At 29.7% G+C, this 17,558-nt stretch overlaps 1 protein-coding gene across 1 annotated transcript in view; it reads left to right on the top strand.

Annotated features, from left to right (window-relative positions):
• Nucleotides 1-17,558, top strand: part of LOC142328294 (uncharacterized) — a 66,102-nt gene that overhangs the window by 22,266 nt on the left and 26,278 nt on the right. The window contains exons 6-12 of the mRNA XM_075372000.1: nt 881-950; nt 2,246-2,372; nt 2,660-2,720; nt 3,560-3,660; nt 4,143-4,380; nt 7,439-7,618; nt 9,846-9,992. Of these exons, the coding sequence (XP_075228115.1) occupies nt 881-950; nt 2,246-2,372; nt 2,660-2,720; nt 3,560-3,660; nt 4,143-4,380; nt 7,439-7,618; nt 9,846-9,992 (924 nt within the window). The remainder of the gene's footprint in view (nt 1-880; nt 951-2,245; nt 2,373-2,659; nt 2,721-3,559; nt 3,661-4,142; nt 4,381-7,438; nt 7,619-9,845; nt 9,993-17,558) is intronic.

The raw sequence follows: 17,558 nt of genomic DNA, 5'->3' as shown, positions 1-17,558 counted from the left end.
GCAAGTAGTTTTTAGAAAAAATAAAACATGTTTTTATCTTTTATTGTCCAGGAAACGAATTTCCAGCGCTCGTTTAGCGAAAGAGAAAAGTAGAGGGAGCTACGAAATAAATCAACCACGAAAGGGTTATTCAAAACCCAGTGTATTTTTTAATTTAATCTTTAAACAAACTAAACACATTTATTACCAATACTTCCTAATAATTTAACGGAAGATATTTTCTATACTTATTTTTTTTAAATCAGAAAAAAACAGTCATTATCAAACTCATATCAGTTATATTTCTTGGTAAATTTACAAATATTATGGTCAAGACACGTAAAAATGTTTCATAAAAGATGTCAAATTTGAATAAAATTTATTTTGATAAAAAACTCATTTTCATCATAAACAAATTAGGTTTGAAACTTCTGCTTATTAAGCACTATCAAGGAATTACGTCAATACTGAAATTACTTTAAAAAATGATTGAAAATGCTGGGTAGTGCACAAGCTTCATATCAATATTTCTCTTTTTTCTATTTAGCCTCCGGATCGACCTTAAGGTACTCCTTCATAGGACGGAATATCATGAATGGTCTCAGATCGACCATTCCTAAGATGTGTGGTTAATTGAAACCTAACCACATAAGAACACCAGCATTCACGATCTAGTATCAATATATCAGTACCTAGATTTAACAGTCTGTTATTTACTATTAAAAAGTGTGTAAGTTTTGTTATTTTACTTTTTTTGGATTAATCATTCGTAATACCAGCAGAGATATTATATTAAAAACTATATTGTCTGCAACGATGTTTGATGATTTTCACAGTCAAACCTTTAAATTAATAAAAAAGTATTTGTTAAGTTATTTGAAGTTTTACGTTTCACATACAGGTACACAAATGAACGTCAAGACTTCTGAGCAGAAAGATAACACTTCAGATTTTGCGAAATATGTATGCTGGTAAGTAATGCACTGAATTTATCTGAATTTAAGAAATATTATTAAAATTATAGAAATATTAATTGAACAGTAAAAACTTCTTAAATTACTTTGATTCCGACGTACACACTCAACAATCAATACCTCCAGACACATAGGATGTAAGTTTATTTAAATATATCTATTTTATGATGATTAATCTATTATTTAAATATTTTAAAAGAACGAAAAACTATTAAAATAGTTTAAAAATGAAAAGACACCACTCTTAAAAACTATTGTAATCCGTAATTTAATTGAAACAAAATAGTTTAACAAGGGAATTTATTTAGCAATACAGTCACAACATCCACTATTAATACAAAAATTATTATGCTTTATATATTTATGCGGGTCGAAGTGTGGCTAATCTTGGACAGGGAAGTAGCCTGAAGGCCTAGGTTGCCCTAGCTCGCCCGTATGCATGAGCGGGAGATCGAGGTGTTACGGATGACGGCATCTGGGACCCTCAAGGTTTGAGTCGCTGACGCGGAGTGATGGACAGGAGAGAAGTATGCCCGGAGCTGTGTATAGGGTTGTGGGTAGCATCCATAGGGAGACGAGAAAGGGGAACAGTCTTCTGCCACGACACCTGGAAGCGGCTGATGTTATGCCTGAAGGCGGTTCCGGTTGCTTCTAGGTTGTTTAAAAGGCAGAAGAAAAAAATATTAATAAGTTCTACATAGTAATAGGTAAAGGTAATACATACATATAAGTAGAATACATTTATTTAATAAAACAACAACTTTACACAGGGACTCAAAAATAAGAAAAATATACAATTTTAATCATAAACAAATAACGGGTTCTTGTTGTATATTTCTAACTCATCTAGTCATGTTTGGATTGAATTTTAATTTATTAGGTTGTTTAGGAAAACTCATAAAAATAACTTTACTAGAATTTTCACATTCTTATCGTACTAAAACGAAATTTCTAATTTTTCCTTACTTTAAAAACGGAATTTCCTAAATTAATGTAGAAATTATAGTTTGTTATTTGTTCTTTCGTTATCCAGAATTTAAATAAATTTATAAATTTATTAATGAATTACTAATGAATGAAAAGATTTATAGCACTGAATCGTAATAAATAATAAATGGAATATTAGGTAATGTAAGTTTATGAAATTATTTTCTTAAAAATTTGGAAATAATACAAGAAATATTGATATATATTACTTTTTTATATAAACTGAGTTATAAATTAATTAAAATTAAGGATTTATTTTTTATAGAAAATCTTTATTACTATGAAATAATTAAATCTCATTTCAGGTCAGGGCGTATCATGAAAGAAAGATTCTTTAAAATATATCTTCAACCAGATATTTTATACTGTATGACAGAACGTTCAAAACAGTGCAAGAAATATGTTCAACATTTGCATAAATTCGTGAAAAAGGTATTCATAATCTTATAACATTAAAAAAACTAAAAAAAATCTTTCTTACAATCCAATTCGGAAGATACCTCGTTCGTTAAATTACCATAGTTATCCTTAATAAACACTCAATTTTCACAAGATATTTTACTTAAATTTTTTTTTTTTTGCTTTTATCTATCAAACTCTGTAATACGATATTTTCACTTAAAAAAATTTGGATTTTTTCAATTATTACAATAATATATATATATTTTGAGTTTTTAAATTGTTTGAAAATTATCTTACGTTTGCGATTTGTTTTTTAGATAATTCAGAAACGTAAATTGGCACGGAAAGAAGAATGTGTCAAGTTGGATTCCATTATTGGTAAATTCTGTAAAATAATTTATTTTGCATGCTAGTACTGTTACAAAACTACCAACAAAAAAAAAATACATTTGAATTTTAGGTCTTACTTTCTATAATGAATATTAAGCTGGAATATTGTTTTGTCTAATTATTTAATAGATAAATACTACGATTACTTGCTTAGACGAAGTTATAGTAGATTGTCTGATAAACCAGTGATGTAAAAAATATTATGTTAATATTATTATATAACTTTTGAACGAAATTGAAGATTTCGCGAAGGGTAAATTTTGGTGCAAAACTTTTACTTTTTTCGCAAGAAATAAATGGTTTCATTAATATTTTATAAAGGTTTTTTATACTTATTTTTGCCCTTCACCAAACCATTTTCTTACGCTACAAATCATATTTTGGTACTTTAATAATCAATTTCACAGTTTTCAGTTTTTGTGTTCTAAAATACTACTTCCGCTTTTTCTATTTATATATCGTACGATTTTAAAATACTTACAGAAAGCAGGAGAACTAGATTTAATCTACTGGAAAAACTAATTATCCATTCTTAGGTTTTTAAGATAATGTATGAATTTTACATTCACAATTCCTAGATCTGGTAAGACACAAAAATGAACAGAAACGATTATAACTGTGAAATCATCACTTAACAAAGTGAAATTAAGTAGAAATATAATGTCAATGTTTCTAGCAGAACGTTGAGAAACTATTTTAAAGACTTAAATTTCAGTTTATTAAGAAGTGGATATTGATTTTACTCATTTCATAGTTATGAAAATAAATATATAAAAAAATAATTTGTTTTATTAATAATTAACTTCATTTTTGTAATATTTTTTCAGTTGAAGAAAAGAAAAGAGTTTTTCTTGATGCAATTCTAGATCACTTCAAAGATCTATCTGATGATCAGTTAGTTTTTAAAATAACAGATATGTTTGTTGCTGTAAGTACAAAATATTTAATAATTATCTCAAATCCAAAGATTTTACACAATTATAAGTTAGCAAATCTGGTGATAACAATAACTAATTATTATTGTAATGTACTCATCATATAACGATGGTAATGAAATATTCGAAAAAAGAAAGCTGCACTATATATGATGTCTCAGAATGTTTTATGACATACAGCAACGCCTGTTTCTTTTAAGTTACGTCGTTAAGTCAAACTAAAATTTGGCATCCTTTCCAATATTTCAATATTTGATTAAAATAGGGCGTAATAAAATTAAGGGATCTGATACTAATATATTAATCTAAAATGTATTTATATTCTCAAATTGATGGTTTATATATCATCAGACATTATGATATTGCGTATATAAATAGTATTCAATCATTTTCATAATAAAAACAGTCATGAAAACCTGAGATTTTGTCCTTAATTTGTATTTTAAAACTTTACATTTGTTAAACTTTGTTTCAGGGAACTGACACGATAGCAATAATAGTGAGTTACGCTTTGATGATTCTGGGAATATACAAAGATAAACAAGAAATGGTGTGCAAAGAAATAGTAGATGCCATAGGTGAAAGCAATGAAGATATAACGTACATTGATCTTCCTAAGTTACGGTATTTGGAAATGGTTCTTAAAGAGGTTTTGCGCCTTTATACAATTCAATTTGCTGTTCGTAGACTTGAAAAAGATACTTATATAGACGGTGAGTTTTAGTATGTATTCTATTTACATATTCTACTTTAACATCACACGTGAATGAGACATTTCACGTGAATTAAAAAATATTCAATTCACCTGGTTTCTTATTCTATTGGGTTACAGTCGAAGTAATCTGTTCATGTAGATTTTTATTTTATTTGATTTCTTTAGTTGTGAATCATAATTTCAAAAATAATAATATTTTTTTTTACATTTACCAACAAATATAAAAAGTAAATAATTAACTTATTGTTGTTTACACTTTTTAAAAAGAATTTTTGAGTTCTCTTTTTTCAGTATTGTGCGAGCATAAAAAGGAAAAAAACGGTAAATAACCACAATTGAGCGGTCTTTATTAACTTAAATGCAACATTTAAATTTCTACTATATAATAATAATAATAATTATAGTAATGGAAATTTTTGGGCAAAACATGTTTGAAAAACGTACGATATATGCTCTTGTGTGAACAAAAATTAATGGATTTGTAGAATTGACCTCATTCTATAAAAAATTGTTCAGCTTACCCAGTCAAATATTCTTTATAAAAAATACCACGAAAATTTACCAAGCAACTTTTTTTTTTAAATTAAACTTCTCTCTGTAAACAAATATGCAACATTGAACTTATCAATTATTAATAAGAAAAAATAATTACTGTTAGGAGTTCATTCTTACATATGTCTACATTCTATCTTTTTTGATGTTGACTAATGCTTTATAAAATGATTTTCAATTGGCATTCAATAGACATTTCTAATCACTGTTTAGGGGGCGAGCTGAATATGAATTTTTTATATATGTTGAGGTATAAGGTGTACGGAAATACCAATAATTTAAACTGGTGTTTCCTTACATGTTTTTAAATACGATTTTATTTATAGATCAATGTATTATATCTCGTGAACCAAAGATCTCAAAAACTACTTGGTCAATTTCAGTGAAATTTAGATGTACTGCAGAAGTGTATCTTAAGTTGTGCATGTGAAAATTTGATGAAGATTGATCATGTCCTTCGGGGCAAGTTAAAAGCAGGGTTCGTTATATACAGTCAGTTGGAACGTTGATGTTTCTTTATCTGCGAAATCAATTTTTGTCAATATTAAACTAAACTAACAAAATATTAAAATCAAATTAAGTTATAGCCGGCTCTGTTGCACAGAATTAGGCAAGAATTGTTTTATCTTGTACAGCTACATAAAATATATTCATGTAGTTGGTTCAGACTTACTTTTTTATCTTTTATTGCGTTGAAAACTGATAGAATATACAAGTTTACGTTGGGGCTGCGTTTATTAGGTCATGTAATATCGTAATTAGAGTTTACGTTTTTTTTTTTTGAGTAGCGTGGCGTAAAGTGATAATGTAAATTAACAATTTTTATTAGCTTCAAACAAATACGCTGATACTTATTACTTAAATTTATTATTATTTGATATATTAGAATTAATTTAATTTTTGATGTTTACAGTTTTCTCATTTGTGTTAATGTTATAAATATTTATGATTGAGGCTGACTGCATTCATTACTTTTGAAAAAAATACAATCTTCTTCTTTCATTTGATGGTTTCTCACCTTAAATGTTTTATTGTGTTTCATTTTGTCCTTTTAATGTTATACATCTCTCATTTGTTATTTTCAGCTACCCTAGTCATCATAATGTACATTATTTATTTTGTCTTCTGCCAATTATTACAAAGATCTATATGTGGTCTTTAATAAAAATGTGGTTAAACAAATTTTTTTCAACAACATTTACTTTAGTCCTCATAGCAATTGAACGTGTATAAATAATTTCAAACTATAGTTTGTCCTTTATTTTTGAGTTTTTTTTTATTCATACAATTGCAATTAAATTTTTTTTTTTTTAAATAATATATCACTGGAGGAAGAACCAAAGAGATCCAGTTATTTGCAAACTTCTTACACAAATTTTATGGTAAAATAATCGATTGCTATTGGTAAACCCTAAAATTCTCCTTTTTGTCCATTTTCTGAACACCACAAACCCAACTTTTACAATAATTAACTTACCACTTTCCATGATTCAAATTTTATTATTTTTAGAATATTTTGTTCTTTTGAATGTTTTTGTACTTTTTGTAAGTATAGTTAAAGTATGCAGAATTTTAACAATTTTATTATTTTGCAATATGATAAAAAAAATATATTTTTACTCAGAAGAAAATATTAGATTTTTGGGTTTCCACCTGCATCACAAAACACATTTTTTATATATATTTAAACTGGCTAATAATTACATAATAAGAAGAGAATGCAGCAGTTGTTATGGTTTCTTCACAGGCAAAAAGTAGTTTACTTGATATTTTTAATAACAAGTTTAGGAGTTGATTTCAGCTAAAATATAGTAAAATGTGTCATTAAAATTTTGGTAGTTAGAACTTACTTTTAACGGTTTGGAAGAAGAAAAATATATCTCAATGTTCCAAACAGTTGTTGGTGAATTTATCAGCTACGACATCACTTTATTTAAGTTTTCAACAAACTCGTTGCAGTCATGCTAAAAGTTGATTTATTTGTTTTTTCTCAAATTATATATATTTTTGTATTTATAAAATAAGGGGGAACTTCTAATTATTTTTAATCTAGCTGATTAAAAGAGTGAAAACTGGGCAAATCATTACATTTTTGCTCCAAAACGTTTTTCTTCTTTTTTTTATGAGGCCAAAACAAATTGACCAGCAGATGCGATACCATACAGCTTATTGAATCCTGATTTACTCTATTAAGATAGTGTAATATACATTTCGATTAAATGGGCTACGAGGCCGTTGTTGGACATTCATTCATTCCGCATGCCAAGAAAAAAACATTTTTCCCGCATTAAATACATAATTCACCTGTAATTTTATTATTGCAAAAGAAGAATACTCGAAAATACGAAGCGATTATTAAAATAATTATTCTCCCATACTAGTGAGTTGTGTAAATAAAGACAGAAATATTATAACCCTAATACATTTCCTTTTGTTAAAACCTAACTGTTATTTTTTCATTTTTACTAAGAACAGCTGATTGAATTTACAGTGTATTGTTTTAGATAATATTAAACTTCCAGCTGGTACATCAATATATATATCTGTTTATGGAGTACATAGAGATCGTAGATTTTGGAAACATCCAGACGATTTCTATCCAGAACATTTTCTACCAGAAGAAGTTGAGAAAAGACCAAAGTACAGTTATATTCCGTTCCTCATGGGTCCTAGAAATTGTCCCGGTAATTATAAAAGTATATTTAGTTGCTACTAATATTATATTGAATTATATTTTATTTGTCGTTCGCGACATCTGATTGTCTAATCAATAGGATTATTTTAATATAATTATTGGACGGAAGAATGTACGATTTTTGCTTGCGTATTTTATTTATACACATCAAAAAGGAATTCTTTGAAATAATATTTACGATTATTATATAACATTCGGGACGGCAACTAGAAATGTCCGTATTTAATTTCATTATATTTTTTTATATTTATAAATTATTTTTTTTAACCACCACTGTTCTTGTTACTGGTAGATTTTGAAGCGATCATGTGTAAGAGTTCAGAACTAAATAAATACTCCTAAGATGTAATAAATTTTGTTAGAAAACTGACCATTTGGGGAAATAACCAGTTGCGTTCTCTTTTAAAAATTGTAGATTTCAATATTTCAGCAATGTTTAAAAATTGAAAACACCTGTTTGTTCAATTTTTGAACTCTTTGCACTGGTTCCCGTTTACAGGCATCACAACTTTTGAAGGTAAGGTTTTATTCATACATATTACCAGATGTAATTTGTAATTTATGCTACAAATATGAATACGCAGTCGACGAAATAAAGTAATACCTGTTTATTGAGCGATTTCTAAAAGAACAATTAGGACTACCTCCGTTGTCATACCATACCCACTGACGCAAGGAGAAAAAAATCAAAAAAAATATGTGTTTAAAAAATAAAACAAGATAAATTATCTACTTACTTCTCAAATATGATTATTGCTAATATCAACAATGATAATGAAATGAGTTTTAAAGCGGATCTATGTTACATCAACAAGAACTTATTTTGTATGTTTTTATAAAGCCACCAACCTGGTTGGTTTAATGATGAAATCATCATCGCAAATTAGATATTTTCGAAGTCGAGAGTGCTGTTTCAAATTCTTAGAATTACAGTTACTTTTATACGAATTTGAATAGTAGATCGTGGATACTGATGTTCCTTAGTGGTTGGATTTCAATTAAGCACACATTTGTGGAATGGACGACCTGAGACTGTACAAGACAACATTTCATTCATACATACCATCCTTATTCATCCTCTAATACCTTACGGTCGTTCTGGAGGCTAAAAAAAAGAACGAAAGGTATTATTAAACTGAATATTTATTCGGTGGATTAACACTGAAATTAAACTCACTCTCACACTCGCTACATATATATATATATATATATAAATGGTAATGTGTAAAATATATATTTAATAAATATCGTTGAAAAAAAATTAAATAAGATTTTTTTTTAAATATTATTTTCATTTAATTATTTTTATTTTCATTAAAATATTTAGTAAGTTTTAATTATCTCCTATGTTAAGAATCAAATGAATGTGGATTCAAAATATTATAATATCAACCTCTTTTTGCATAAAAAGTTGGAAAGAAGTCGTTTGAGAACGTGAAGAATTATCCGCCATATTGCTTAATATAGTTAAAAAAGAGTTCTGGAGAAATGAGGGATGTAGTAAAACAAGTTCATTGTGATAGCGTATTTAAAATATTTTGAATTTACAATTTTTTTGTTTAGAACTCGGACGAATTCATACTTACCTTACATTCGATTGCCTATTTGTATTTTCATCCTTTCTCACTTCCATGTATTTTTCACTCATTTATTTTGCAGCACATGTGTTTTTTCATATTGTATTTTATTTTGCTGCATATGATAGGTACCCCGCATAGTACATATAAAAATAGGAGATGTAAATCATATGCATGCTAGTGAATAGAATATTTGGTAATAAACTCCATTTGGTTTCATAATAAAATATTGAAATTTCGTTAACAAAGAAAATCTTTTGAAATGTATGTGGTAGAATTCAGTACATATATCAGTTGGATTGCATAGTGTGAAAATATCAAAGAATATTAAAATGCGTAAAACTTTAACGAAAGCTCAAACGTGTATAAATTAATACATGTTTAATGTATTAAATAGGTAAATTAATACCACTTTAAGAAAGGTAGTGAAATGTCAAAAAAATTATTCTCTTATTCTTTTTTTATTGACATTAATTGTGGATAATTTTTATGATTGAAATGAGCTATCTTTGATCAACAGAGTTGATATGAATAATCTAGGATATCGAAATATTTTAACAATGTTTCAGTCATTAATTGTATAAATTTGATGATAATTTTTTAGATTAAAAAGGTGTGATGCAATTAATTTTGTTTCAGGGTATGCGTTTGCAATGATGTCAATGAAAATTGTAGTTGCAACTGTAATAAAAAACTACAAACTTCATTCAGATATCGATTTGAAAAAACTACAATTCAACAATACTTTTATAATGGACTCTAAAAACGGTTACCCTGTTCAGATTTCAAGGAGATAGAAGAATTCTTTATAATTTGTAACCAGCGCTATATCAGTACCAGTTAAATAACACAACAAAATTTTTTTTATCAATTTTACATCTTAAAATTATTATTGTTATTATTATTATTTGAATTTTATCAATAAAATTTAAATTAAATGTGAGAAAAAAAGGGTAAAATTTATAAATATTTGTTAAGCAAGATAAAAAAATACTGACATTTATTTTAGTATGTATGTTTCTTTCCAGTTAATTATACATTAATAACATTTTTCATTTGTTGTATTAATTTTGAACATATATATTTAACTTTCCTCCTCATAAACCAAACTTACAAAACATTCATCACCACCTGGTTTTCCGATACACAGCAAATATTTTTAAATCGTCTTCAACAATTAACTTCATTTGCACAAAATAATATTGCTATAAAAACTATATCAATCTAAGAAACTACCCTTAAAATCTATTTTCACAATTATTCTATTTCACAACGTAAAAAGTGAAATAATATAGCTTTCTAAAGATTAATTAATATTTTGCTTTTAAACCTGATATACGAAAATTTGCGTAGTAGTTTATACTTAAGGATGTACAATAAAGTGTAATTAAATTTGCATATTAAACATATAGCAATATTAACCGATAAGGCAATAGTAAGAATATTTTTTTAAGTTTTTTAAAGCTAATTTGATGGTAAACTCTACCTAATAGCATTACTTTTGTTGGGAAATAAAAATAAAAATTAAATTATTTACAGAAAAATATGTTTATTCAATGAAATCTATATTAATAAAAATATTCCATGGCAGGAAAAGTGAATGAAATTATGATAATAAACTAATAAAATTCCTGATCTCAATAAGAGTGTAAAATATACAACTCTTATCATCACAAAAAAATTTGTATTCATTATAATTTTTTTCCATTCAATTTTATTTTTTTTATTTATTATAATTTTATTTTTTTATTGTATGTATTTTTACAGATTTAGATTTCTTCTGCGACTTTGAGAAGAAATCCATTATTACAAATAATTTCACTTTTTTTTACCTATATCTAAGGAGTCTACACGAAAGCTATGTAAAGCCATCATTGCCTATGAAATCAAGCTCTTTTTTCTACACTCACTTTAAGATTAACTGGGATGTAATTTAGGGTTTAAATAAACATGTCTTTGTTATATTACAACTTTCTATCTAAATGTCCTAACTAGATTGCCAGTAAAATATACTGTAATTTTTTTAATAAAAAAAGATAATTTAATTATTTGAGGATTTTCGAGAAAAATTAATCAAATCAATAATCGATTAATGCTTAGGAATATAACTTAAAGTATCAAAGAAGGAAAAAGGCTATTTTACACTAGCGACGTTTATTTTCTTCTCATTAAATTTAATAATACACATTACTAAATACATATATATATATATATTATATAATATATATTATATATATATATATATATTATATAATATATAATATATATATATATATATTATTATTATATTATATATATTATTATATAATATATATATATATAATTTATATTATATATTATATAATATATATATATAATTTATATTATATATTATATTATATATATTATATATTATATAATTATTATTATATATATATATATATTACTTAAATATATTGTAAGTAGAATTTTTTTACACATTTGTAAAACAGTTTTAATGTTGGTAGTAATTCTAAAAATATTTTAAGAAAATACAGTTTATATCAAGTTAAGGACCCTATCTCAAACAGATATATTAAATAATAAAATTCTGTTACAAGACAAATTAAACGCTACTATAAGATGTTTGAAATTTCATTTACTAAGATATAAACGTTCACGGTTGTGCCAATATGGCAGGACTCCACTTTCTGAAAAATATATTCTTTAGAACGTTCATTTATGTATTTACAAATCGGTCTTGCAACATTAAAATTTATGAATGACCTACTAAATTGTTTTCTTAAAAAAGGATCATAAATGTTTGTAAACGAAACCGAAGAAAAAACCTCACTTTTTTTAAATTCGGCCCGATTGTACAATCTCGAACGGATTCTCATTGGCAAACATTGTGATGTACACAATTTCCGATTAAATAAAATTTTGTTTCATCGTTAAACATTAACTACGGTAAGAGCCTATTGCCCTCGATATAAACTAAGAATACGTAACAATAAACATTATCTATTCTTATCTCAATCACACGGAGAGCGGTTGTACCGTTTGTAATCCATATGCGCCCGATTACGACTGGTAAGTTTGCAGTTTGCTGTAACTGTAACTGAAATTTAACCGTTTTCTTAACACACACCAAACAGTCATATGAGTCGAGTGAGGATACTCCGTCTGTTAAGACGTGCTTATTTGAGCTCCGCGTTTTATTGTGTTTTCGATTGGTTTTTTTGGCGTTTTTATTGATTTGGACTTTTGGGAATCTAAGTGGTTTGGATAACGGACATACTTGTAATTTTTAAGAGATTTGGATGCGGATTTACCTTGTTATTAAGAGTTTTTTATGTTTTTGGTTTAAGTGACTATAAGGCATCTTTTTTGGGTTATTTTGGGGACACTAAGTTATTTTTTAGTGATACAGTGTGTTATTTTGTGAATGAAGATATAAGAGAAGATATTTACATATATTTATCGTGAGTAGTTTCTCTGTTACGAAGCTAATAACCAAATTTGAGGTTATATTATAAACAATTTTATTGAAATTTTTCTAAGTTAAACGAACTGGACAATACATGCATATTTCTAACTGGTATACAACCACTTAGAAAATTTCCATTCAAGTTTACTAATTCGTATGAATTTAGTCTAAGTCCTAGCGAGCGTTATATAGGGGAAATAATTTTTTTCACATATCTTCTGATCCATAGATCCCAGAACTGAAATTCTTCCCCATGGTAGTATTATTAAAAATATTCTAATATACATGAACAGGAATAACGCCTCAATGGTCTCCCTAGTTGTCCCTGGGAGGCTTGATACAACCCGGACAAGATCCAGATCGACCTCCAGACGACGTGCCACTCCTCCTGTTGAGGGTAGCAAAATAGTCGTAGTGAAGGCACAAGGAAAATCCTTCGCTGATTTACTTAAACTGTTAAAAACAAAGTAACTAAGGATGAGGCCGGGGAAGTATTGTCCCTTAGGAAAGGCAGAAATGAGCTGGAAGTCAGAATTAAGGGTGAAGATAATGCTGCACAGTTCACTACCACCCTTCGAGACAGAGCCGCCGAGTTACAAGTGGATTTGAGGACAAGAGGGGATCGGCGTGCAGTCGTTCATATAAAAGACCTGGATGCCGACACTACGGAAAGAGAAATTAACGATGCTATTGCTGCGGTAGCTGGCTCCTCTGAATCCTTCCGAGTTACATCTATCAGACATGCTTACGGTAACACCCGCAATGCCACTGTAATTACTAACTATAGAACTGCCACTAAACTGATCGCCAGCAGAATAAAAATAGGCTGGGTACACTGTCGTGCTTATATCCGCACAGAAAATGAAAAGTGCCAGAGATGCTGGATATCTGGGCATAGGAGTATAGATTGCAAAGGTCCCGACAGGTCTGCCCTCTGTTTTAATTGCGGGGAGAAAGGGCACGTAATTAGGGACTGCAGAGAAGACATGAAGTGCTTAGACTGTGGCAGCGAAACACACCGCACCGGAGGCATGAAGTGCGGCTCCAGAGGCGATGCCTAAGTTACTGATGGCAAACACCAACAGGAGTCGTCTCTCCCTTGACTTAGTGGGAGCGATGGCCATGGAAATCGATGTCGATCTATTGGTTATAACTGAGCCTAATAGAATTGAAGCTGCTCGCCACGTTTGGACCACCGACACTGCCGGGGATGTAGCAGTTAGGAGCTACAGTAATAGGATCGGATGGCAGTTGCATCATAGAGGAGAGGGGATTTTAGCGATTATTTTGCCGAATTTTGTCCTTGTGGCTGGATACGTGAGTCCTAATATTGGATTTGCTGAGTATGAACTTTACATTGACGAAATACAACAAGACATCTTACAGTCACCGAAAAGAGCCGTGGTTATGGGTGATTTTAACTGCAAGGCCACGATTGCTGGTAGCAGTTATACTAACAGAAGAGGGCAAATCTTTACAGAAATGATGATGGCGACTGATATGATCTGTCTAAATGATGACTCTTATAGATTTGAAGCCAGAGGTCATATTAGACCTGTATTAGACCTGACATTGGTTGACAATAGTTGGGATCCTTCGCTCTAGAGTTTTGAGGTCAGAAACTGGTAGTGATCACTTTGCCACGTTATTTTCTTTTGACGGTATACGACCGGTGATCGGGAGAACATCAAAGCCGCTGAGATTGTCTAAAAGACAGGTAGAAGTAGTGGTTGACAAAGTTGCTCGCAAGCTCATGGATGGCAGAGAGGTTACGCCTTTTGTTCTGCAGGAATTAATAGTCACGGAGATGGCGAGGATTCCCCAAAATATCAGGGGTATCAACCCGCTTACTGGTGGACTGCGGAGATTGCGGGCCAAAGACGGATTCTGCAGTACTGGCGAAGGAGAAAATTTAGACTCCGTAGAAGAGGCGGTGCTGTGTACGAGCATGCTGTAAATATGTTTGCTGATGCCAGGCGGTTACTAAATTACCTAATAAAATCTAGCAAGAGAGCACGAGTCTAGCAAGAGTCTTCTAAGGAGACGATGGCAGTACCAAGCAGCACAGTCGAAGACTGTTCACAAGAGGAATGACTGGAAAAACACGTTGTGGTTGGATCAGACTGTGGTGAAATTGGAGTAGAGCTGATCGTAGCGGCATGGGTGACGGGTGGATTATTTGAGAGAAAACTGGGAGCTAGTGACGGAAGGTGTCGTGGGAGTAGGTGTGATGACAGAGGGTGAGGGGCAAGCGTTATGAGCAGGATGACAACAGGATAGAGTGGGGGTATGTGGGCGTAGAGACGAGTGATGGGAAGATTGAAAATTATTGGAGAGAGGGACAATTCTGTGTAATATTTTGCTGGGAAAAAGTAGGGGACGGAGGAGTGGTACGACGACCTGACGACGTAAAGCGTTTCAAAGTGCTGTCATTTGAAGTTCCGAAGAGAGCGATGTTACTTTTTTGACACAATAAGGTATGATGCGAAGAATTATTGCAGTTTCTGAAGTTAAATTTTGAGGTACAAGTTTTCTGTGAATGAGAGCACAAACAGCGGAAGCAACGATCATTTTTTCGTAACCAGGCGATTTTTTGTTCATGTGACAAAGTCTAAAATTGTTCACAGCCATAAATTCGATGAGAATCCGCACATACCGGACAACTGCCGGAGGGTGTGTGATTTTGACCAAGGAAGGATTTTGTCGGTTGGGAGAATTTTGATTTTTGAGGGTTAGGGTTGTTAAAGTGCGTAGGATTTTTAGGTGAACTCGAGGGAAATTTTTCAGAAAAGGTGACATCAGCATCAAGGCTTTCGGAAATTTTTTCTTCAACCGTGAGGAATTCAATCAATTCTTCATATGTGGGCACACTTGACGATGCGATACGATTTTCGAAACGCGTTCGAACATTGGCAGGGAGTTTTTCTAAACCAAGCTGCAGAAGAAGAAAATTTTCTAAGTTTATGTTGAGACTTTTCAACGCATTAATAGAAGAAATGTACGTTGCCTTAAAATTAGAGAGATAATTTTTACGATCATCGGACTGAAAACATTTTATACGACTGTAAAAGGTTTTTAGAAGAGAGCGTTTTTTATCATATCTAGAAATCAAAATGTCATAAGCAACTTGATAATTTTCCGCAGAAATGGGAAGAAATTCAATTAATAGAAGCATTACAAGATAAATGCGTTCTTACAATTTTCCGGTTTTGTTCAGAAGATCGCTGTGAATTTTCATGGACGGAACCTTTAAACAGATTGTCGAAATTTATCGAGTCGTGGAAATTGCCAGAAAAAATAGGAATTTTAAATTTCGGAGTCTCTAATAAAGATTGAAAAACTGGTTTGATATTGGGAGTTTCTGGTTTTATAAGTTTAATTGGACAAAACAGTGAACTCCATTCAGTGCTGATGGAATTTATATCACAAGTTTCGGACTGGTCTTTTAATTCAGAGTTATTCATAATAATTTGATCGACGATGTCGTCAAACTGTTGATTGAGACCTTTGATAGCATCAAATTGCTCAGCAGATACGGAACCTCCGTGAGCACTGACCATATTTCCCTTAGTCGGTTGACCCGGAGCTGCGCTTTGGCTAACAGCGCAGTGTTAGCTGAAATAATGGTAGCCTGAGCACGAGTCATTTTAGGCATTGAGTTTACAATAAATATTTAAATAGTAAGATTAAATACAATATGAAATGCCACTCTTAACTAACTACCTAGTTTATACAATAATAGTATAAAATCTGAAAGAATTTTTTATCAGAACATTGATACATAAAATATTTGTTATATTCCACTATAACCAACAATAAGTAATCATATAATTACTGTAACTAGTAGTTGTCGTTTACAACTTTCATGGAATCATTACTTTCAGTAACATGCTTAAAAACAATACAATATAAGATATTCTAAATTTGACAGAACAATTTATTATTTATATAATAGAATAAGTTAGGATCAAAATATTTGAAAGAGATTTTATGACAAATATTACTTTAAGAAATATAGCCGGTACTTTAGATCCGGAATTATATCCGGCCAGCCGGAGGACCAAAGACAATGAGCTATGTTGGGTAATGTTAACTAAAAAACACAGCTCGTATTTGCCAAAAGAAATTGGACTTTAATTGAGAAAGAAAACAACTGAACTTATGTTAAATTATAACCTTAAAAACTAAAAAGAAATTATGAAATTGACATAATTTAATGATACATAGCAATACAAGACATAAAATATCAGCTGAAGTCAACATATGAACAATGATGATAAAAGCAAAAATACATGAATATACATTTTTTTAAATACACAATTTAACAAAGCCTGAAACCAAGAGAACATAAAAACACCTTATTTTCAAATTAGATACTAAAAACATAACATCAATAGAAGGTGGAACTGGAAAACAGTAGCACTACTAACATATACTGTAATATGAAAATTAGCAGTGAACAGATGTGATTAGCTTAGAAAAAATAAATTACAATAAATCTTAATTAGCACTGGCCTTTTCTGAATTAAGAACATCAACAAACTTAACGTTAAATAATTAATACATGTAATTCTAGTTTACGTAGAAAAAGGACACAATAATATTCTAGTACAAAAAGAGTTAATTACAATAATCCAATTGAAATTAATAAACATATAAATAGAGTTCCTTTGCTAGTAAGCTTTCTTGAAAAATATAAATTACAAAGTCCTAAAACATAATTGCACATCAGGAACAAATTGTTGTAGGTTAATTTTAGACCAGTAATGAACACAGTTCATGAATAGAAATGGATTAATCTCGGCCATTAACAAGATATAAGATTAAATTGTAGAGTTAATTATCATAACTACAGAATTGAAATTAATAAAGCACGTGAAATAGGTTGCAGCTGAACAATGACA

Source organism: Lycorma delicatula, chromosome 7, assembly GCF_047948215.1.
Source record: "Lycorma delicatula isolate Av1 chromosome 7, ASM4794821v1, whole genome shotgun sequence".
Lineage (NCBI taxonomy): Eukaryota > Metazoa > Arthropoda > Insecta > Hemiptera > Fulgoridae > Lycorma > Lycorma delicatula.
The sequence above is the reverse complement of the archived record's forward strand: the minus strand, read 5'-3'. Positions and strand labels throughout refer to the sequence as shown.